This window comes from Accipiter gentilis, chromosome 6 (assembly GCF_929443795.1).
Source record: "Accipiter gentilis chromosome 6, bAccGen1.1, whole genome shotgun sequence".
NCBI lineage: Eukaryota > Metazoa > Chordata > Aves > Accipitriformes > Accipitridae > Astur > Astur gentilis.
Genome location: NC_064885.1, coordinates 31,173,497 through 31,196,113, shown reverse-complemented (window position 1 = coordinate 31,196,113; position 22,617 = coordinate 31,173,497). Strand labels below are relative to the sequence as shown.

Sequence of the window (22,617 nt, the reverse complement as noted above, 5' to 3'; positions counted from 1 at the left end):
AATGAGGAGAGGACACGCCTTGTAGAGGGAAAGGCAGGGTAGGGGCTTGGCAGCCCTGACAAAACAGGGAGGCATAGGAGAGCTTTTAGTAGGCGAGAAAGGGGAGCTGCCCTGACAGCAGGGGTGAGGTGACCTTCATACATAATGTCAGATAGGCAGGAGTCATCTTGCTCCCCATCCTTGGCAGTGACTTAATGTACCCCCCCCGTCCCACCATGTGCCTCTATCACCTCTGTCTATTCACATGCCCAACAAACTGTTTCCACTTTCTTTAGCCAAGTCCTTTCTCTCTCTTGCATAGTGTCTGCCTTCCTTGCCTGTATCACCATTGTAGACCTGACACCATTTGTCTCTTCTATGTTCCTATTGCAACTATCTGCTCCTCTGTCTCCAACTGTGCTTTACCTGGTAGGAATCAGAGTAGAAGGTACTGAAAAACCACCCTGTCTTCTTCAGTCTTCATCCCTTACATGTTTATTTTCTGCTTTCTCCTCTGACTGTGTCACTCCTACCCTGGGGCAAATTTGAGAGAACAAAACCCACTCTAGTCCCGTTATTTAAAGCACCACTGGAAGGCGCTCAGATACTCTGCTGATGTGTGGTGCAAAGTCCCTGACAGAGCAGCTTGACTGCAGAAAGGAATTAAAATATTGTGCACATAAGCCAGGAGAGCAACCACCCTCGCATCTCCCTGAGAGGAGGGAGTGCGTAATGGGGAGGGACATATAGTTACAAAATGAGATTCTCTGTTCCTTAGGGGACTGTTAAAACCAGTCAATATTTATGAAGCTTTTAGTCTGACTCATGCAATTTGTTCCCCCTTCTACGTGATTGTCTTCAGGACTCAGCTGTTGCTTGGCCTGTTACTGCCATAAAATTAGATGCTACGGTTTAACTATCCCTGCTTAGAGAAAGAAAAGGGAAAGGTCCAAGGCAGAGTGTAAAACAGCTCAAGTTGCCACCTCACTGCAAGCAACCAAGGGAGCATGCAGAGGGAGGCATGACCAGCTCCCATCAGATGGGCATCATACTAAAAAGAAGAGGCTCCTTGTGGTTAAGGTGGTGGAGGGTAAGGATCCCTGCCTGGCTTTCACATCCGCGCTGGGGGCTGTCAGGAAACCATTCAACTTCTCAGAGAACAAGCCAGCTCCAAAGTATCCTCCTGGAGTGAGGGGCTGAAAAAGTAATGCAGGAATGTGAAAGCATTGGATGTGGGAGGAGGCAGCCCATGGAGAGAAAGCAGGGAGCAGAGGCAGTTGCGGTACGATTCTCGCCTCTGTCTCTTAATCCTGAGCTGGAGTACCTCTTCCAGGCTCAGTCTCCCATCCCTACTGCCTGGGGTTACTTGGCTGAGGTGATGAAGGCAATATAGAAACCTTTTCTGCTTTGAAATGTGCTGTGGCCTGCTGATCTCAAAGTAATTTCCAGTGATGCTCGTGAATGGTAAATATTGGTGTGGCTGTGTAGGGACTAATCTGACCCCTGTGCCGGGACAATGTCCTGAAGAGGCATGATCTGGAATGACCTGGTTATACCATCAGATTTACCCTGAGCTTGATCCCCCCCTGTTCTGACTCACCTTCTGCAAGTCCTGAGTCCATCCTGGCTGATGAGTGTGAGCAGTGCCCGTGAACCTGGCAGAGACACTGAGTGCTGTGAGGTGTATTGGCAAGAGCAGTGTCACCTACAGAAGCCAGTCTCCCAGTAAAGGCAGTGGAAGTAGGAAGGTTGAGAGTGATTTGGAGCAGGAGCCTGCCTAGTTTTCTGGAGAACCTCTTCCCTCTCCATCATTCATAGGACATTAGAGAACAGCCACTTGTGGAAATGCCAACTGAGGTAAAAGCAGTACGTGGCCAATGAGAGGCAATTTCTAGAGCTGGGACTTGCCCTCCCCAAACAGGGTTACAAGCCCATCACCCTGCCAATAATGGCAGACCTCAGCTCATTTATTCTTTCTAGAAGATCGGTATCAGTGGTCACTATCACTTATCCTGTGAGCATGTAAAGCCAGGAGGACCCAAAGTGGTGGTCTGGCATGTTGCTTCCGATGGAGCTTGCCACTATCTGGAAAGAGGGGGAAAGTAAAGGGAACCAAGCATGAGATGTGTTATCTCTACTGAGTAGCATCAGGCTGTGCTAGGCTGCCTGAGCTTGTCCCCAGGCAGCTGATGCCTCTCTCCAATGAGGTGGAGAGCCTAGCTTGGCCACCAAAAAGCCATATGTGCATATTAGTGTGGCCCTTGAGATGGGCTAATTGGTCTGGCTTCTGGGTGAAATTGCCGGGGTTGCTGGGCTGGTTCTGGCATAGCTTCTGCAGAGCTAGCACACAGGGCGCTACCTGCCTGGAGGGGGTTATGTATTTGGAAAGCCCTAGTCCCTCAAAAGTTCCAAGGCTGCTGTCGGTGAGGCACTGTCCTCCAGACCACGCTGCAGCCACCAGCTGGTAAAATTCACTGGCTGCTACACAGGCTGACGTGGACTTGGCAACTCCCAGTGTGACCGCTGAGGAATGAGCTGCCTCTTGATTTTTCTTGTTGCAGATGTTGGGCTGAAGACGCTCAGTGCTACCTGCATCAAGGACCTCTGCAAGGATCCTTTGGTGTGGTCAGCAACCATCATATGGGAATGAGTGTGTGCATCCACCTGTCTCTGAATGTTTCCCCTGAATTTTGCACACTTCCTTCTACTTCAATCAGCCACCCTCAGTAAGTCTAAATTGAATGTAGCTTGTACATGTACCACTTTGTGTAACATGGCTGCATAGACAAGGTTGGGTGATTTCCTGCTAAAAATGCTGGGTGGGGCACTTTTAAAGTTGTGGAGGTCAACCTTGTGTGCTAACAGTGTCAACTTTCACAGTGCTGTTCCCCTTTTTTGCTCTTTCTCCTCTCAGCTCTCATCATCTGGCCTTTTGGTTTACTGAGAAATGTTACCCATTTTTTGGAAAACTCTCACTACAGGTCACCCAAGGGAGGGCTTAGAGGGTACACAGATTTGTCTTGTTTTGAGGAAACTTGCACAGACAACCATAATCCTTGCATTTTGGAGAGCCTGTCTTTTTACTTAGCTTTTCATTTGCACCCAGGGCTGCTGAGACTCCATGATAGCTTCTGCACGTGCAAAATAGTGTTTTGTTGAGTGAACAAGAACGCTTTGTGGATGTAAACTTGCATATACAAAATCATGATTTGAAATGAGGGATCCAACTGAGACTGTAGAACACGTTCATCCCTCACGTTTTGGCCTGCTTGCCACCCTGCAGCTTGGGAAACAAGGCTGGCAGAAGTGATAACACAGGATTTTTTTTGTTTTGTTTTAAATCTATAAAATGATGGGCCGGTGGAAATCAAAAGAGGTGATTTTTAGGTAGATCTAGAAATTTTTGAGGGTGGAATATAGCAAACTCCTTGCTAGGCAAGAACTGCACTGATTTCAGCTCCCACCAAACTCCTAACAACATCAGTGTGCTGATGTTTCATCCAGGCAGTAGTGACTGTGAATAGCTGAGAACGGCCAATGTGCTTCACCACTACCTGCCACATTTATTAGGCTTCTTATGCCTCTGTTGTGTGGGCTTGCAGGCACCTCTCTGCAGAGCACTAAGTGAATAACATACTGTTCTGGTGGGTTCTGTTCTTCTGACTTACAAGTCTACGGAAAGATGCACAGCAGATGAGGGAAGAAAGTAGCAAATGTACCACTTTTAGTATTACTTCTCACTTTCATTGGTAAAGGAGGTCTTTTGGAAGGCATTCGGTCTCTTTTGCTGATGTGAAACTTAACACTGTTTCACTTGAGGGGGGGGGGGGGGGGATAAATCACCAAAACTACAACCCTTGCAAGCATATATGTAAAATTGCGGGCAGAGATGCAGAGCTAATTTGCACCTTGCAGTTTCTAGGGTAGCCTGTACAAACATCTGCTCTGTGCAAGTAACTGAGCTGTCAGCAGCAGCATCATACCTGACTTCAGATTGCATGGGTTCTCTCTCCAACTTGAAAGTCAACAAAAGCCCTTGTTCTGTAAATGCACAGCTCGTGATTTTCCTAGTGCCCCTCATTACGTTACATGTAAGCACAAGTTTAGTTTCCTCTTTGTTCATGCTTTGCAAGCATCCCATTCATTACCCCTGGTGTGCTTTATAATACCTTAATCCTTGCAGGCTCCTGCTCTCCTTGTTCTTCAGGGAGCCTGAATTCCCACAGGCACCATTCAGCTACCTACAGAAATTGCACGCCTGCTTCTTGGTGCTTCTTGCCAATGCTGTAATGTTTGCTTCCTCTCATCGGCCCCTTCTGGCACAGGACTTCAAACCTCTCTTGAAGTGTCTTAGCTCAGAAATGCAGGGAGGTTAATGACTGAAGTGGGTCAAAGAGGAGAAAACCAAAAGCACGTGTCCCCAGCTCAGGTGAGAAGGAAGGTCAGTCTCCTGGCATCAGTCACCACTGGACCCACAGGTTTTGGACATGGGTTTGTGCAGCACCTGATGTCGTGAGACACCTAGAACCATTTTATTCCATCCCTTTGCACTGACCATTAAGTGATGCACACATTCCAGCCAGAAGGATCATTATGGTCTGTGTCTATTCCCACAGCAGCCTCATCAGTTGGAAGTTAGCCCTGCCATCATAAAGGAAACTCTAACAAAGCCTGTTCTGTTGAAAGTGAACATCTTGATGAGGCCTAATTTATTTCACAGTTGTTGTTATCCTGTTGACCTAAAATGACAGCAGGACACTTGGAGAAGTGCCCAGTTTATTTAAGAAGCAAGCACAAAATTGTCTCTCCCTGTCTGCAGGAAGAACTTAGCAGCGTAAGGCACTGCTAGTACCTGGTCCCAATGCTCTGCCTGGCAGCTCCTGCCACTAAAAGCTCACCACGGCTTTTCTAAGGGCCAGACCAGATCGTGTTGCTTTTATCTGTCTTTAACAGTTCCAGCCTCTACTTTGCACATCCCTTCAGGAGTGTTTTCAGTGCTGTGAGAGCTGGGAAAGTGTTGTGTGGTGCACTAGCATGACAATCTGGGTACACTGCAGGAGGGACATGTGTTTGGGGGCAGGATCGGATGCCTGGGTGCAGGTAGGGAAAATGCCCAGTCCTGGGGCTCCCTGGGGTTTAGGACTTGTGTGGTGGCACAGTCCCAGCTGCAGTGCCATCTCTGAGCCCCTGCCCACAGCTGTCTGCTGGAGCACACTCCTCACTGATCATGGTGTGCCCAGTGTGGGGGGTCTGCCATGGCGAGTAGCTGCTGGAAAGCACGGAGCTGAACGAGGTGCACAGTGCAAGGCCAAGGGTCCAGGGTCGCAGGCTGCAGCAAGAAGTCCAACTGGATATAAGGAGAAAAATCACCATGAGCAAAGAATGGAACAAGAACTCAGAGACATGACCTCGAGCCTTGGAGATTTTCAAAACTCAACTAGGCGAGGCACTGAGCAACTTCATTGGATTTTGAAGCCAGTCTTGCTTTGAGCAGGGGGTGGGACTAGAGCCCTGCAAATTCCCTTCGGAGTGAAGTTACTCTATGAGACAAGAGTTAAAGGTGTGTGCTGTGCACTTCAGCTCAAATTCTGCATCAGCTTCCCAGCTGCTTTTGTCCTGGGAAATGAGATGGGCTTGTCTTCCAACAGAAGCTCCTGTGAGATTAAGTACCTGCTTTTATAAAAGATTGAAGTGTCGTCTTATTATCTTAAAGTGGTTAGTCTTCCTACCTTTATTGGGATTCATCTACCCGCTGCAACATATACCATTTGTCAAGCTAGATGCTGTACAATTTGCACAGGAAAAGCTGATGTCAGTCTAGCAGAACAGAGAAACACTTTCCATGCTTTTTGCCTAGAAGCAGCAGCTTTTAGACACAAGTGAGAGTTTGGAGGGTGATCTGAGATCTACCACAATGAGGAGCCCTTTGGGACCATGAGATGTGGTGATGCTGCTGCAGTGTTAGCACTATATTAGTAACTTGTTCCCTGGATCCTGTTTAATCCCCTCTCATCCTCCATCCCGGTGTGGTCATTTTGGGGTTTTGTAGCTGTGTTTGAAACCTTCTGTAATCTTCCAGTGATTCATGCCATCTTCCCATCTTGGAGATCTCATCTGAATACATCGCTTAAAAATCAAGTGAAGATGAGAGGGAAGTCCAATGTCAAGAATGCAAAGAAAATACTTTGGTGTGTAGGACTCTGCCTTAGGGAACAGTGTTGACAAATGCTGTTTGCTGGTTTTGCTTGTGTTACCCCTCCCAGGAGCCTGTTCCAGCCTTTCTGTGCTCTGACAACTAGAGATGCTCCCCTTATTTCCAGCACCAAAGAAAACAATGTCACTTATGTTGTCTCCCTTTAGTTTCCTTGGGTCCTAGCAGGGCTCGCCTTCCAACTGCTATCACTCAGCTTCCACAGATCTTGCAAAACCACATAAATTTGCATGATTAAGGGAGCCCCAGGAAGGTGTGAGGAGCCACATAATTTGTGTAGTAGCAACCTGAGCACAGGAACCTCAGGAACTACTCTGCTGTGATCCTGAGCATCGGTTACCAGATCTTGCTTTAGTGAAGCTACGCATAGCCAGGAACACAGCTCTGTCTTAACAGCAGCCAAAGTCACATCAGTCCAACGCGGTATCTCTTGAGGGCAGTGCAGATTATGACTAATTTATGTTGCTGGTTTTGGCCCTAGCCAGACAACTTAATATGATACAAATTAATTACTGAAGACTAGAGCAAAGAGCTGTGTGCATGGAGTAAAAACGCATGATCACTGGGCTGGACAGCATAAAAGCTGTGTTCATAAATGTAGGGTCATAAAGGTAGCTGTTGCATTAAAGCTGCTGTGTAAACGTGAATGCTTCAGGCTTTCAGCTTCTGCTGCTTTGTATTGAATACCTTATACCGAGAGAAGGGCAGGAGAAAACCATTTGCCAGTTTTGGAAAGCTGTGACCTGTGTCAGATCAGTACGTTCTGTGCTGCTTCTCCTGCATATTCCTGGTTGCTTGGCCTCTTCTTTCATCCTCACTTTTGTCCAATAATAAATGATGATTCAGCGATCAAAAAGCTTGATTGGGGAAACGTGAAGGATGTCCAGAGGAACATACTGAGCTCAGAAAAACTCAAATTTAGAAGAAACTAGAAATGAACTTTTAGACCCTTCCTGAGTCTGGAGCTGGCTGTGACCGCAGGGATTATTTGCAAGCAGTCCAGTTGTATTGCTTGTGTGAATGGCAGGGGGATTAGAGGGAGGAGCTGGGCAGAGCTGGGACGGTGACAGGAGATAATCTGCGTGAGCTGCCCCTTGGAGGGACAAGACCCTGTGACTAATCCCCATCTGTAGGATCATATGGAGTGGCTGCGTAGCAGGGGTCATCCTGTGTACCACTCGCCTCTCGGTAAATGGGTACGACGGCCTTCTAGGCAGAAGTCTCATCAGCTCTCGGCATGTGTCAGCACACAGGAGAGGTGTGCTAGGTGCACGTAAGTGAGAAGGGATCATAAATACAGACAATTCCCTGACCTTTTCTGTGGAGAAGGCTGAGAGATTGAAGGAAAGCGAAAGGCAGCCAGATTAAAGACAAAGTCTATGCATACCTGCTTTGGGGATGATGAAGTGACATTCCAAAGGGGCAGAATTAGGGACAGACAGTTCCTGAGTTTCAGAGAACAGGACTGGAAAATTCTGGAGTAGCACAAGGCGAACCCTCTGGATATGCATTCTTTTTTTTGCAGTCAGTGTCTTTAATGTTTTTACTTTTTAATAAAATTGAGGTATTACTCCCTCTGCCATTTTTTTCTGAGATCTGACATCCCGCTATGTCTCCCTCTCAGGTCCCGTCGCAGTCGCCCAGGGCACAGAGCTCCCTGTTGGAGAGGGGGAGCAGGGGGTGGGCTCAGCCCCCCCCCCCCCCCCCTTGCATCCCCGTACTCGCCAGTGGCGCCGGGGCCATGGGACACTAGAACAGAAGCTGGAGGCCACTCATTTCAAACGTGGTAATATTGACTTCGTCCGCTGCTTGCGTACTCCTGAGATACACACTTTTTTTAGGATCAAAACGCTCCAACAGGCGACACGAGTGCTTGGTTGTGCCGAGCACAGCCCAGAGAAGCTCAGACATCCCCAAATCCTCTTCCTCTTGTCTCCTGCCCTTTTCCCAGGGGACACCATCTCACGCTGCTGCTTTGCTGCTGGAAAACAAAGGTGGACCGCACCTGTGGGTCCTCCCCACCTCTGCTGAGGGCTGGCTTTTTGACCTGTAGGAGAGCGCTACTGGGGTTCCGAGACCTCTCGGGGTGCTCCTTGGCCAGAAATCTCTCCTCCGCACTGCCCCCCCCGAGATGTGCCCGTCCCGACGGACAAGCTCATCGCATCCCCCTTACATCCCCCCCCCCCCCCCCCCCCCCCCAAGGACAAGGAGCACCGGGCAGGGGCTGATTCGCTCGAGGCTCGCCCCGGGCGCGTTGTGGTTTCCCCGGCCGACGGGACGCGGGGAGGCTCGGGAAGGGGGAGCGGGGGCAGAGGCACCCGGATCCGCCACGGGAAAGCACCGAGGGAACCCGAGCTGTCCGAACGGTTTGAAAAGCCGCTCCGGCTGTAGCGGGGGGTGTCCACCCCCCAACAATAAAACCCACAAAAGAAAAGGAAAAAAAAGTAAAATCAACTATAAATAAACGCGCTCGGAGGCTGCCCGCCCCGCTCAGCCCCTGCCCGAGCGCCGCTGGAGGAGGGGAGGGGGGAGAAAAAAAACCCCGTCCGTCCCCCGTCCCCCCCTCCGCCCACCTCCCCGGGGGAGAGGGGCGGTGAGCGGCAGCCCCGCCCCGGCGCTTTCTGTCCCCTCTCCCGCGCCGTACGGCCGGGCGCACCGTCTGTCTCCATCCGCTGGCAACTTTGGAGCGCGGGGCGCGGGCGGCGCCGCCGCGGCTCTGCCCTCACCCGCGGGAGGGGGGGGGGGGGGGGCGAGGGCCTCGACCCCGGCCGCCGAGCGTACCCCCACCATGGCCGGGATCGGCATCGACCACTCCAAGCTGCCCGGAGTCAAAGAAGGTAGGGGGTCACCCTGGGGGGGCCTGGAGCTGGACGGGACGGTGTGGTTTGGGGGGATTTGGGGGAAGAAAGGAGAGAAGCTTTTTTTTTTTTTTTTTTTTTTTTTCTGGTGGGGCCAGCCGCCCTTCCAAGCCCAGCTCTCGGCTCCCCTCCGCGGGGCGGGGACGCGCCGGTTCTCCCCGGGAGAAGGCGAGGAGCGGCGCTGGGGGAGGGGGCCAGCCCTTTGTCTGCGCCGGGGCTGGGGCCGGGGCCGCCGCCGGCGCTTCTGCTCCGCTCCCCCCCCGCCCCCCGGTGGGGCTGGGGTCGGCGGGGCAGGGCTGCGAGCCCGGCCGGGGTCCGCTCCCGCGGGAGGTCAGCTTTGCCGTGGAATAGCGGGGAGACCCTGCGGGGGGGGGTGGTGGTGGTGGGTATTGACATGCACATGCGTTCCTCGCAGTTAACGGCTCGGCTGGGCTTGGGGGCTCCGCTCGGGGCGTTTGAAAAATGGGAGCAGAGCCGTGACTATCCCCAAACGCGGTGGTTTGCGGGGGGCTGGCGACGTTGAGGTCTCGGTTAAAAACACTGGAGCCTACGGGGTTTTTGTGAGGACTTTGGAGCGCCAAGCAGTCTCCGCCACCCTGCAAAACCCCCGTGCCCCCCCCCCCCCCCCCCCCGGGGGGCAGGGGAAGGGTGGGCTGTAAGCGCCCCGCTGGGTTTCTGGGTGCCCCGGCTGCCGGTTCAGCCTGTGCTCGGGACGCAGACTTGGCCTCAGCTTCCCTGTTAGCAGAGTATCTGTCTCACACGTCTGCCTTTAAGGTTAATTAAAGGTGCTCTGGAGCTGCTTTGGGTTTAAAAAGCTTTGCGCCAGGTAGAGTCTGTGCTTTCTGACAGCGATATAAATCTGCATAAGCCCTCTCAAAATCCAGTTATTGGAGGTTTACGCTGTAGTAACAGAGAGCACGGTGTGCCTGCCCAAATACAACAAAAATTCCTTAAACTTGTTTTCCTTGCCACTGGCCATTTCTTTTTTTAAAAAATTTAAATTCTTACAAAACAGCAAATGCGAATTTGACAATTCAGCTAGTCAAGAGTAGAAGGTGTATGTCTGTGCAGGGAGCTGGAGGTCCCTTTTGACCTCTTGTCATCCTCTAATGCTTCACTTCTTATTGCTACTGGAAGAAAAGTAATATCCACGTGCTGAAGTTTTAGGGGTTAATGTTGGTCCTATTAAGTCATTAGTAAAATTGTCATTTTAGTGTGGCCAAGATCTCATCCTTAGAGTCTGTCCGCACAGGGTTACTCAAGAAAATTAATCCAATTAACCTTTCCGGTGGGTTGATTAAAGTGAATTAAATCCCTGTGTAGATGTTCCTATTCAGAATTGAAGTAGCCTTGATTTGATTTAGCTTGATTCATCTTTGAAGTGAACTAACTGGACTGAGTTAAAGTCGCTTACGTGCTGAATGAAAGTATGTATACAGGCTCAACCAGCCCTTGGTAAATTTGCACCTATGGCTAGTGTGGATTAGGTTTCAAGAGTGTCCTGATACAACGATCTGTTGTTACCTGATAGCAATTGGATTAAAGTAGTGTCGCAGAGCAGCTCCAGCTTGCAAAGTAGATGAGGCCTGAGCCATGTTCTGCAAAGCCTCAGGCATGTTTCACGCTTTTAGTTCAGTAGCATCATTTGTTTTTATTGTGGAAAGTGTTGAAACTGAGCTATGCTTTGGATTAGATCTTTTCATGCTCGGTGTTAATGCCAGCCAAGGAAAAAAATGCATTGCCTTCCATACCTAGGGAAATATTTGTTGTTCCTGATAGAGAAATCACTGTTGATCCTTCTGGAAAAAACATTCCCTTTCTTCATTTCGGGTAAAGGTCAGCTTAGTCGTTCATTAACAAAGAACAACATTGTTTTGGTTTGAGTACTTTGTTCCTCACCAGACCTGCTTTGGGAGGGGAGGCGGTGTGTCCAGGTTCTCCCTGGCTGCAGGTAGCTGGGACTGCTGTGAGACAGCATCACCCTCCTCTTCTGGTGTGGTCTCAAAAAAATGAGGTCGTTCCTGTGCAATGATGGCAGTGAAAATCTGATAACTGTAGCTAGGTGCCGCAGGAAGCCTTGCTTCTTGTGTTTACTTTCTTTTTTATCTTTAAAAGTATTTCTATTAGCTGAAGGTCTGATATAGATGGCATTTTGCCGGTGAAAACTGCTTCAGCCGGTCCAGGTTATTTTGTGGGCAGGGGTTTGCTGGTGTAAAATACACCCTCAAAACACTCTTTTTCTAGTGTAAACTAGACCTCGGTGCTGCGGCCTGGTGTTACAGGGCCATTTTTCCATGGGCAGTAAAGTGGATGTTCTGACCATTGTGGTCAGTAAAGCTCTTGTAAGCTATTTGCTGAAGGTTTTGGTGTTAGTTGCAATCTGTGGGCTGAGTTTCTCTGCCTGTATTTCTATTCGCCTCTCAAGTGTCTGTGACATTTTCTCTTTTCACAAAGCAGCTTTTGCTGTGTGCTCTTTTGACCCACCCCAGGGGATTCCTCAGCTCTGTGTGTGTCGATCTTTTTTACTAGAGGTCTCGTTTGTGAGCCTTTTGGGGGCAAAAGCATCCTGGAAATATTATTTTAATTAGTTACTTATAAAGCAGATAAAAGAAACTGGCTTGGGCTCTGCTTGATCTTTGTTTGTCTCATCTCCTGTGATCTGATACATTACTAGCAGCTAAAATGGGCAAGGGCTACACCCCCTCCTTGGCTGCCTGTTTTAAGTGAGCTCCCCATGCCATCTCAACGCACTGTGTGCTGCCTCTTGGACCTGGGAGACATCCCAGCCTGTACGCAGGCGGGCAGGGCTGCACGGGGCTGTTCTGGGGAGGTACTTTGGAGCTGTGCAGACCTTGCCTCTCCCTAGAGGATGTACCTGTGGTCCCATCTGCTGTTGCTGCCTTTGCCAAAGAGCTGAGGTCTAGGGCAATGGCTTTGCAAGGGGATGCCTGTCTGCTAAGACTGAGGCTCAGTCCCTCGTCCAGTGCAGTCTTGGAGAGCCGTCAGTTGTTAGTCGTGGCAGGCAAAACCCAGGCATGGTCTTCCTCGCCAGGAGCTCCTGATTTTCCTGCCAGTTTGAATCCTCTCTGCAGAGAGAAAGGGGGGGGCAGGATAGGGACCCTGAACTCTGCCCCAGCAGTGTACAGCTCTTTGGAACTGTGGAAAATTGCAGTGGCTTAAGTGTTTTTAGTTTTATTTTTAGTAATACTATAAAGAAGCATAAGGGCAGTATGTCTGTGCCAGTCATTAGGACCAACCCTGCCACACTGCTGTCTCTGGAGCTCCAGCCTTGACAAAGGCTGATTGTGCCACTTGTGCTTGGAGAGACATGGCAACAATGCTCACACTGTGGTTTCTACTCTTCATTAAGCATCCGATTTGACTTTCTGAAACTCCTGAGCTGTACATTCAAATGCTGCTAGTTGTAGTCTGCTGCCAGAGAGGCCAGTTTCCCAAACATGGTAGTAAAAGGTACACCTCTGACTGCAGCCTCGGGGAAAGGGGAAGGGCTCAAACCTTTATTTTCCATCTTGGCAAGGCATTCTCAAGGGCAGGCAGCCTGGCTGGCTCTCTTTTGCCTTAACATAGGTTGAATAAAAGTTTGCTGGAAGCATCAGTCTTCCTCCCAACCACGGCACCCTCCCTGTGATCTCTGCAGCTTAATGTGGCCTTCTCTGAGACTCCTGCAATAAAAACCTGCTGGCTGCTGACTTTCTAAGTGATCGGGGAAGGGAGTCAGCTCTGAGGTGCGGTGTCTCAGGCTCCTATGGAACAGACGGATGTTATTGGCTTGTATCAAGGCTTTTGGTGCCTGTGTGAGCTAAGCAACATGACAGTGGACAAGAGAAACTTGATGTCTGTCAAAGGTGGAAGTGGGTTCAGAAAGTGTTGATGGCTGGCCCGGTGTCTGGTGAGGAGGTAATTCTGCTTCAGGATTTTTCAGGAGGCTGGTGTTGAGAGATGAGGTATCAGCTGTAGTCATGTGAAGGAAGGGTTGGCCTTTAACTGGATTAGTTTAATGAGAGCAACAATTTTGAGAGCAGCTGAGGGTCAGCCGGGTCACTGTGAAGCCACCTGTCCCATGCCCTTTGGCTCCAGCTGAGATTTTTCCTTGCAGCATGATGTGCAGTGTCATGGTTTCCTGCTTTGTGACTTCCTTGGAGAAGGGCTCTGAAACATTCAGACAAGCTGGATGGCTCGAAGGCAATGAGGAGGTGGAGAGTGATGGGACATAGACGCAGGCTTTTTTTTTCTAGGTCACTGGTTCATGTCCAGCTCTTCTGAGTAATAGGAGGTCTCTTTTTCCAGCATGCATGAATTCAGTGGCTGAGGCTGTGGTACTCATTTCACTTCTGGTTAAAGCTGGGTGAAAGTTTTATTATGCATTCAGTTGTTCTGGGTCTGCAGCGCTTGGCAGAAGAGATGGGCAGGATTAGCATATTTCATGCTCTTGGCTCCAAAACACAACTGAGCAGGCAGGTCTGCCTCCTCCCATCCCTTAAATCCTTAGCACTTGTCCTCTGCGAGCTGCCGTGGAGGTTGTACCGAGGCAAAAAGATTGCTCAAAAAGCAGACTTTGGCAGAGAGGAGCTTACAGACTCACGTTGGTGCCTTCTGCAGAGATGTTTCCTTAGTTACTGACAAGTTTTTGGACTGGGATAAGAGGGGGCACAGTCTGTTTTGCCCTGATTCCTGGGGAATTCAGGGAGGTGTGTGTGGGGCGGCTTCCCCCATTTGTGATACTAGGACATTGGCCATCACCCATTGCCGCTGCCTGAGTAATGAGCCCAGCTGAGCGGTGTGTTGCAGACAGCATTGCATTTGCTGTGACCACAGGCCTCTCTTTAATCTTTAATTTCCTGCGGCCAGGAGCAACGTCAGAGGGCGTCTGCCTGCCAGGCGGGAGTTGGAGATGGCTGCTGCAAGGAGCAGGAGAGGCCAGTCCTGCTTTCTCTGGGCACAGGGAAAACCCTGCTTAGAGAAGCAATGGGATGTGCCTCGGGGATGTGTGAAACTTCCATGTTTTGCTGGAATAAGCTTTCTTTTCCTTGCTCAGAGACACCCAGTTCACATGAATGTGGTGATTTATAGGACGAAGTGACATGTTCCCTCCCTGCTTCCTCGTCCCCTTCCCAGAGTGTTCCCAGCTGGCTGGCTTCCCGCTCGCTCACTGCTGCTCCGCTGCCTAGTGCTGGTTTGAAGGCTGAAGGACTGAGGAAGGAGGTTTGTCTGCTCCTAAAACTGCCTTAAAACTCGAGAAACTTAGGTCCGGTTTCTGGTGTGATACTCGCTGCTGGCTTGTTCTTTTGCCTTCAAAAAGGTGATACAGATATTTGCTGTTCTGCTGCTGGTGGCTTGCGTTGCAGGAACAAAAGGGGCACTTCCATTTTTGCTGGGCATTTCCACCGGGTCAGCAGGGCTGCCGTCTCCACGAAGGCTGCTGTGTGTCAGGGAGGCTCTGTGTTTGCCTTATGGTGCTGGCTTTTCCACAGGACACATGACGGGACCTTGTGGAAGTCCCTTGACACTTCATTTATACTTGCTTTTTAAAAATAGAAATTGGAGTCTTCCCACTGTTTTCTTTCTCAGTACGTGAAAAGATACCACACAGCTCGTTGAGTGAGTGCTATATGGCCTTGGCACTGTACGGCAGCTGGGAGAGACTTTAGCAGGGCTGGAAAGAGAGCAGGAGGCTGCAGCATCATGCTGTATGTGTAAGAGATGCAAGGCAGGGCTGTTGTGAACATTGCATTGAGCAAAGGAGACCAGGTAGGCCTGGGTGCTCATAAAATCTACCCTGTAACCCCAGGCACCTTGTAAATTAACCTTGCCAGAAGTGTTACTTTCCCTGGGGAGAAAGGTGTGGATGAAAGCCTGCTCAGAAGCCTGGCGCAGCCCTTCTGCCCCTGTCCAAGGATTTTGTGTCAGGCTCCAGAAGCTCAACTGATGATTATTTTAATTGCACGTCAACCCACGGTGCCACCACCACGATGCTCCGTCAGCCAAATAAAAATAGTGAAATCTTTCCGACTCAGGCCTGAGTTGGTAGCAGTTTGGTCTGTGCACTCTTGACAACCCTGCCTGTGGCGAGTGCTGTTCAGGACAGAAAGTTGAAGTGAGTTTGCAACCGAGTCATTCTTTTTCACTTCTCTTTTCAAAAGAGGTGTAAAAAGCTCTGTGCAGTAAAACTTTTGAGTTCCTGAGTGCATAAGGGTATGGTTTGTTCTTTTCCCAGCCCTTCTGTCGAACCAGGACTTGGTGGTTGGAGGAATCGGCTTAAGAGGAAATATTGTGTGGGCTCAGTATCTGGTGTTCAGTAAGGGATGACAAAGGTGAAGAGGACATAAATGAACAAATATTTGAAGGCGCTGAGAGACAGGCATACCTTAAGGACACTGATGGGGCTGACCTGAGAAGTAATGGGACAAAAGGGAGGAAGGATGTTTATGCAAACAGGAATATTTCCTGCCAGCGAGAGGTGGGTTTTTGTTTGTGGGTTGTTTTTTTTCTTTCTGCAGAAACCTCTCCAAAAGACACGGTGCGTATAGCTTTGGCCCTTTGCAGCCAGACAGGACAAGAGGCTGGAGCGTGTCCTGGCAGGAAATGTTCCTCCCAGAGGGACTGTCACCACTGACCTGGCACATGGGCTGGGGAAGTGCTGGCCTGCCTTGGGATGGAAAGCTTCTCACCCTCTGCATGGCAGAACGGCTTTGCACTGCAAAAGCACCTGAGCTTATCATACGTGTCTGTTATGGATATGGCAAACATTACTTGTGGGATCTTGGTAGGAAGAAATTTTTTCTCACTCTGTTCTGAAGTTAGTTTTATTATTGGGGTGCTGGCTGGTGGGATGGGGAGGATTTATGTCCTAAATTCACCAGTGCCTCCTGGAGCCTTTGGCAGTGCTGCTGGGGGCTGGGGTGAAGCAGTGGAGGACAGCAGGGAAAGACCTGGGAATTTTCCAAGCCGCCAGGGTGTCGGCTGTTTTTGTGGCGTGCAGAGAGCACTGCTGTTCACAGGGCTGTGCTCTACTGCAGGCGATTCGGTCGGCGCCAGGTTTCCGAAGGAAGTTGGTGTCGGGAAGAGGCTGGGCTCTCCTGACCTTATTTGCAGCGCTGAGGGACTGGGTCCTTGGCTAGGGCTGCATAGCCCTGCCTGCATTCCTCACATCCCTGATGCAAGGTGGAAAAGGCAGGTTTGCTTCCAGCTCTGATTACTGTGCTCAGTTACATGGTACTCCAGGTGGCTGGCATTGCCCAGAGCATCATCTCTGGCCACGTAACAGGTAAACTTGTTAGGTCCTGATTTTAATTGTCCTTTTTTTTTTTTTTTTTTTTTTTTTTTTAAGAAGCTGCGAATATACAATATCACCTAAAGGTGATTTAGCTCCCAAAACAAAAATTGTACATCTGACTTGGAGCTCGTTTTGTGCTCTCCGAGAGGAGGCATTTAAAAGGCTGCCAGCCTGCTTCTTCCTCATGCTCTGCTGTGCGTGTGAGCTGTGGGAACAGGTGCCACAAAGTGGTTTGCTCCAGGTTGATGCTGGGAGCTCTGCTTCCCTGCCTATCTGGCCCCAGAGGCCAGGGACTTATTCTTACCCTCTTATGCCACTGTTTTAAATCTGTAGTTGCTCTAAGAGCAGCATGCCAACACAAGGCTGTGACAGGAAGGGGGACGTGTATTGTTAGTGCTGCAACTTCACTGATTTGTGACTCTTGTACATGCATGTGAAGGTTTGACTTATCTGGGGCCAGCTTTGGTACTTGTATTCTCCAGAGCTGACTAATAAACCTGGAGAACTTAAATGCAGGAAGCGAGGGGGGAGAGAGTACCCATGAGGAGCTGGCGGAGCAAAGGAAAGAGGTTGTGAAACTAAGCGGAGCATCCTCGGTTGGTTAGGTGGAGGAAGGTTGTTCTCGTGGAGCAGATTTGCAGTGCTGGCAGCAGCTGAACGGGTGGCAGACAGGAGTCCTCGCAGCCTAGCAGCCGCCTTTCTAGGAAAAAGGAAGCTGATGGGAATCGGTGTAAGAATCAGAGTGGATTGCAGGATCAGTTGACACCTACAGCTTTGAATGCAGCAGCTGGTCAGGTTTCCACCAAGCCTGGGAGGCTGCCCTGAGGCCCATCCTGCTGGAGCTTCTCTAGGTACCTGATCTGGATGAGTAAAACCTGGCTTGTTTGCATGTGAACCGATGCCGGATGCTGCGGTCCGTCCTTCCAGCTGCAGCTCTTGTTTAGCTACAAGCCTCGGAGCAGTCTCAGGCTTGGCTCTGGTCACCTGAAGGCTGAAAAGTGGCATCTCTGAGGGAGTCTGTCTTCTGCTTGTTCTCTGCAGAGATGCTCGTTCCTCCGAACGACTGCAGGTCCCTGTGGTGTAAAACCACACGGTGGGGTTTTGAGAGCAACTGGAACCTTTTTTTTGGCGCTTGGCACCTCTTGCGTGGATGTCAGGCCTTCAGAAGTCAGCAAACTGAGTCAGTGCGTGAACTTGGACCAGAGGGGCATTGAGAGCTCCCTTTCTGAATCCTGTCTCCCTTGTATTTTGCTACATTATCTTCTAGGATTAAGCTGGAGGAGAAGCCTGGGAGAGCTGACACTTTGAATTATCTCTGCTCCCAGCTGCCTGCCTGCCTCTCTGGAGCTGCTGTGTGAGCTTATTCACCGGCAGCCTGAAACTGAGGGCTTAGAAATGCTAGCGAAGCACCCAGGGTGCCATGGTTCCTCAAAGGCACCCTGAACCACAAGGTGATCCTGCCAGCTCTCTGCAGAGAAACTACTGAACTGAGCAAGGGATTTAGCCTTGCATTTAGCAGACAACAGAAGTTTTACCTATCTAGGAAATTCAGCGTGTCTCTCCAAGAGTTGTGTGTGGTATAAAATTGCCTAAAATGCTGAAATAAACAGATCAAGGCAAAATACAGTGATCACTGCTGAGATGGGTTTGGGGGAAGGGAGCTTATATAGTGCAAATCTCTTGAGATGCAAGCTCCGTGCCTGAGCAGTTTTCTGAGTGGGTGGCTGTTTTGAGTTGTGCGTGAAAGGAGACTGTTTTTCTTTTCCCCCTCCCTTACACAAGTTTAAATGAGTGGTGTTGGGCTTGAAACCAAAACTGCTGTGACATCCTGTCTGCAAAAGAAACAAAAAAAGACTCCAGAAAAGGACAGTGTCATATGATCCATGGGACACTGCTGAAGGCATGTTTTACAGGTACAGTAGTGCTCATGGGGATGGCTGTGTAAGCCAGGGATTTTGACCTCTCCTGGTGAAGGTAACTCCTGGCTTGCTCTCCACTGATGTGTGTGGTGGTTTGCCCTTGGACGAGGTGAGGGTAGAACACAGCTGTTGGAGGCAATGTCGTTTTGCTGTGATCCATGGTTGGGAGGCGGTGGTGAAAGTTAACTGCTAGGAAAACTTCTCCCTGTCTTTATTGTTGATCATTTTGCACATGTGGTGTTAGCTGAGTCAACTGAAGCTGTGTCAGATGCTGGAAAGGATGACTACAGAAGCAACTTTTGTTCTCGCTGATAATTAAGATTAACTTCTTCCATACACAGACCCAGTTATGCCTCACATATGTTGTCAGTGAAGTGCGTGTTTGGCTGCCTGGGCTCTACTGCTTGGCTGTGGTGTCAAACTAGCCAAGCCATCCCTGACCAGTATATCTACCTTGAGGTTTTTATACCTGTCCACCTGGATGTTACTGATGGGTCCACAGTGCGATGGCTGAGCTCACCGGTGACCTTTTGGGTCTAGGCAGTCCTGTACAGGCCAATGGACACTGGGGCGCTCAAGAAAGAGCTACAGAGATAATGGAGTCCTGAGCCCGGCAGGTAATGGATTGCAGACATTAACATATTGTGGCTTATATCTCTGCTCTCTGCTTTAAAGTGGCAAAATACTGTATGTATTCAGCCCCTCAATGCACAGACATTTCTGGAACAGGAGGCAGCAGCTGTAGCGGCAATGTTGGCTACAGGACTGAGGGTTTTAGAAAGTGCTTGTGACTCAGGGTACTTCATATCTGGGGAGCCAGCTGGACCTGGCTGAACAGGCTGAATTTTCAAAGCATGGGTGCCAGTACTCCTTAAGGTTCAATGCCATTTTCAAGTACATCTGTCTGTCCAAGCTTTGAAGTGCTTCAACTCAACATTTTCATCTGGAAGTCAAAGACATGGTCTTTAACATTCTTCACCTATGGGTTGTGTTTTACGCTCGGGGGATAAGAATAGTTGCTCTTACTTAGAAAGATTGCAGATGAAGTGATGTAGAGTGCGATTATCCAATGATGAAAAAGATGGCAGCCTTCTGTAATAAAGGCAGAATGATAAATTTTATCAAATTTTGTGGTTGGGGCATGCTCTAGGATGACCTTTTGAGCTCCCTTGTAGTGCTATTTTTTGTGATCTTGGGTATGTCCAGCTTTCTGTTTATACTGTGCAAGCACATCACCTTCTGCTTTGGGGTGTTCAGCAGATGCTCTCTCAGCTTGAGGACTCCTCTACAGTACAGTTTGCAGGCAGGTCTACATAAGCGAGAATGCCAAATTAGTAGCCTCAGAGAAGGCATTTTGCAAATGCTGCTGATTTCTATTTCAAGGCAGTTTAAAAAACAGACTCATGTTCTGAGGATTTGGCTCAAAAATATATATATAGTCTTCCTTTTTAAAGCATTGTTGGGCAGGTAAGAGTTTATTGTTGGAGAGCAGTGCAGACAGAGCAAACCTCTCATGGCCTTGACCTCAAGGCGTTAGCGTAGAGCAAAGAGGATAACCTCTTTCCCAAATCCCAAGCTGTTCAGGCCAAGACTGCCAAGGATCCCCACCATGGTTCTGTGGCAATCCTTTTTTTTTTTTTTTTCTTTTTACTTTGCACATTTACACTTTTAAGAATTAGGCTAAGATCCCTCAGTTTGGTTCCCAATGGGGTCGCACGGTCTCCTTGTGCTGCCTCATAGCTCCTGGCTACATGAGATGCTCTGGTGCCGTGGCTGAGGAGCAGAAATGGTTCTCTTCCCCAGGCTGCCCAGCCCTGCCCTCTAGCCTGGGAGCCACCGCCTCCCTGCGTGAGTTTTTAGACGTTCTTGGCACTGGCAGTGCCTGGTGAACAAGGTCTTAGGAATGCCGTCTGTGTAACTGCAGCTGCAGCAGCCGAGACGTGTCCCAGCCAGCCTCCGTTGGCACCCACGTGTGGTAGCAGGAGCTCAGGAATCTCCTGGTGCGATGGGAGACGCAGGATGGAAATGAGAAATGGTGAGGTCAGGCCATGTATCTCACAGAGCAGCTTTGCTGGGGGTGAGAAGGAAAGGTCCCAGTTGCATGTTTCCTCTGCAAACTGCCTTCTGGGTAGCCTCTCACCTCCAGTTGGGTGGCTGCTTGGTCATGCTGGCTTTGTTTTAAGGAAATGATCTGCAGATTGCGGAGGGCATATCTAGCTTGGAGTGGCCTGGCCAGTCCCTGCTGGTAAGAGTCTATGAAGTCCCAGCTTGCTTTCCAGTCTGCAGGGATCTTCATAACTCGGCACATTCTTCAGACTGCTGGCTTGTAACAGGCTGCACTCGCTGCTTGGCTCTTAACTTGCCAGCTCTGTAGGCCCTGAAAAGTGATTTTTAGCTGATGAAACTTTTTTCCTGTGTCACTTTTGTCTTTCCTCTCCCTCCTGTCCTCCAGTTCAGGATTCAAAAACTGCAGATGCTCTAAACTAAGCATGACTCACACCTTCTAGTTTATTTTGTGAATTATCCAGCACATGATGCTGATGAGAAAATGTTGGGAGTGGAGGGGGTGGGGAGCAAAAATGGTTTTTAAGGCCCAAAAGGAAATGCTTGGGGCATGCTTGTGTGGTCCCTGGGTCATTGAACTGGCTAGTATCCCAGGGCACAGCATACAGGCCACGTGAACCAAAGGGGCCCTTGGGATCTTCAGTGATGTCAAAACATGGTCTAAGACTTCAGGCAGAAGTGTGTGTGGGGGTGTTTTGCTCTAAGCCATGCTTGAGAAGCCTGTCGGGTTTGACCTCTTACAGAGACAGTGCACACTCACACTGCCTATTCCTGGACGTTACCTACCCCTGTCACACACCTAAATATCGCTAGCAACATCTAAGGCTGCCTTTGTTCCTCTGTTGTGGTTACCCCATTCTCTTTGAAGCAGTTTGGTGTTCGAAATGCTGAGCTACGGAGCTGAGGTAATGCTGGAGAAAGCTAGTGAGGCAAAAAGAAGAGGTTATTTAATGAAAATTTGCCAAGTTGTTGTACAGCTTGCCGTTGCACTGCTTCAGTGATGCTTAGAAAGGCCTATTTTCAGCGTGAACTCATACCAGTGGAGAAGATCTGTGCTTGGAGCTTGCAGAGAGTCTCTTCGGGTTCCATCAAGCGAGTGAGCTTCCTCTTTCATGCCGCTGCGTGGATTTTGGAGCCCACCACTGCTGCAGAGGATGAGGCTTCCAGCCATGCTTCTGCCCTTGTCCTCCCCTGTTGGCACCTCTGTTGGCTGTGACAGTGGCTGGGATTCCTGGGCTGGCATTTCTTTTATTGACAGCTGTGCCAGAAGCACATATCTCAGACCTGCTCCCTGCTGTGCCAAGGCAGATTGACTTAATCAGACTATGGTAAACCTGGTGTTAATGTTTCGTGCTTCACTGGACTTGCCAATTGTAGCTGCTCTGATTGCACCCCTGCTGGTTCTTTGACTGTCTGATGGCACACAGCCAGGGCATGGGGATGGGAAGTCAAGTTCATTGGCAGCAGTCAATGTAACGTTAACCTTACCTTTCATTTTTGAGGCATACGGTTAGGGAATAAGGAAATGGATTTCTTTCCCCTTAAATAAGAAGCCTCTTGGAAAGGAGGAATTGTGAGTCTTTGCATTGTCATTGGGGCCATCCTATTTCTAAGCCCAAGCCCAGCGCACATAATACCTACTAATGAGCATGCTGGTGCCATGCTGAGACTGAGCACGGGATGAGGACTAGCGCTGATGAAGCTTATTTCAGACCATGCGTGGCTGGTCCACATTTCCAGTTATTTTGTAGTTGCCTCATTGTTGGATGCATGTCTTCGAGAACTGAGGGTTGGTTTCCTTGGTGTCACTTGTAGCTGTGGTCGTGCTTGACTCAGTGCTGGGTCTAGTCTTGAGGGAGTGCTCTGCACTTGCTGTTGCCCCCAGACTTGCTAGGGAGTTGCAGGCGTCCCCGTCTCTTGCCACCTGGCTGGCTGACAGTGCTTCGTTGTGTTCGTAATGGGATGTTCTCATCTTCTTTTGCATGTTGTTCTCGGGCTGATGGGACTTGGGAATAATGTGCTCAGATGAGTTGGAGGCGGCCAGCCCAGCCAAGTTTCTGACAGTGACGAAAGGTCTTGTGCCGTCTGCCCTGCCAGCGGCTTCAGCAGCACAAAGCAAGGGCTGTGTGCTCAAGCCGTCCGTTCGTGGGTTTGTAAGAACAGCTTAACGAGTTTGTATATGTGGCCAAGTGGCTTCTTCAGCAGTGCGTGAATGAATCCCAATGTGTGAGCGACCCCAAGGCTTGCTGCTGCCCCACCAGCCTGCTCCTTGCTGTGTCCGCTGTGAGGTGG

General features: G+C 49.8%; 1 protein-coding gene across 2 annotated transcripts in view; it reads left to right on the top strand.

The window, feature by feature from the left end:
- The first annotated feature begins 8,844 nt into the window (after positions 1-8,844).
- Positions 8,845-22,617, top strand: part of CCDC50 (coiled-coil domain containing 50) — a 44,445-nt gene continuing 30,672 nt past the window's right edge. For both annotated transcript variants that reach the window (XM_049802961.1, XM_049802958.1), the window contains exon 1: positions 8,845-9,027. In XM_049802961.1, the coding sequence (XP_049658918.1) occupies positions 8,979-9,027 (49 nt within the window). In that variant the 5' untranslated portion in view covers positions 8,845-8,978. The remainder of the gene's footprint in view (positions 9,028-22,617) is intronic.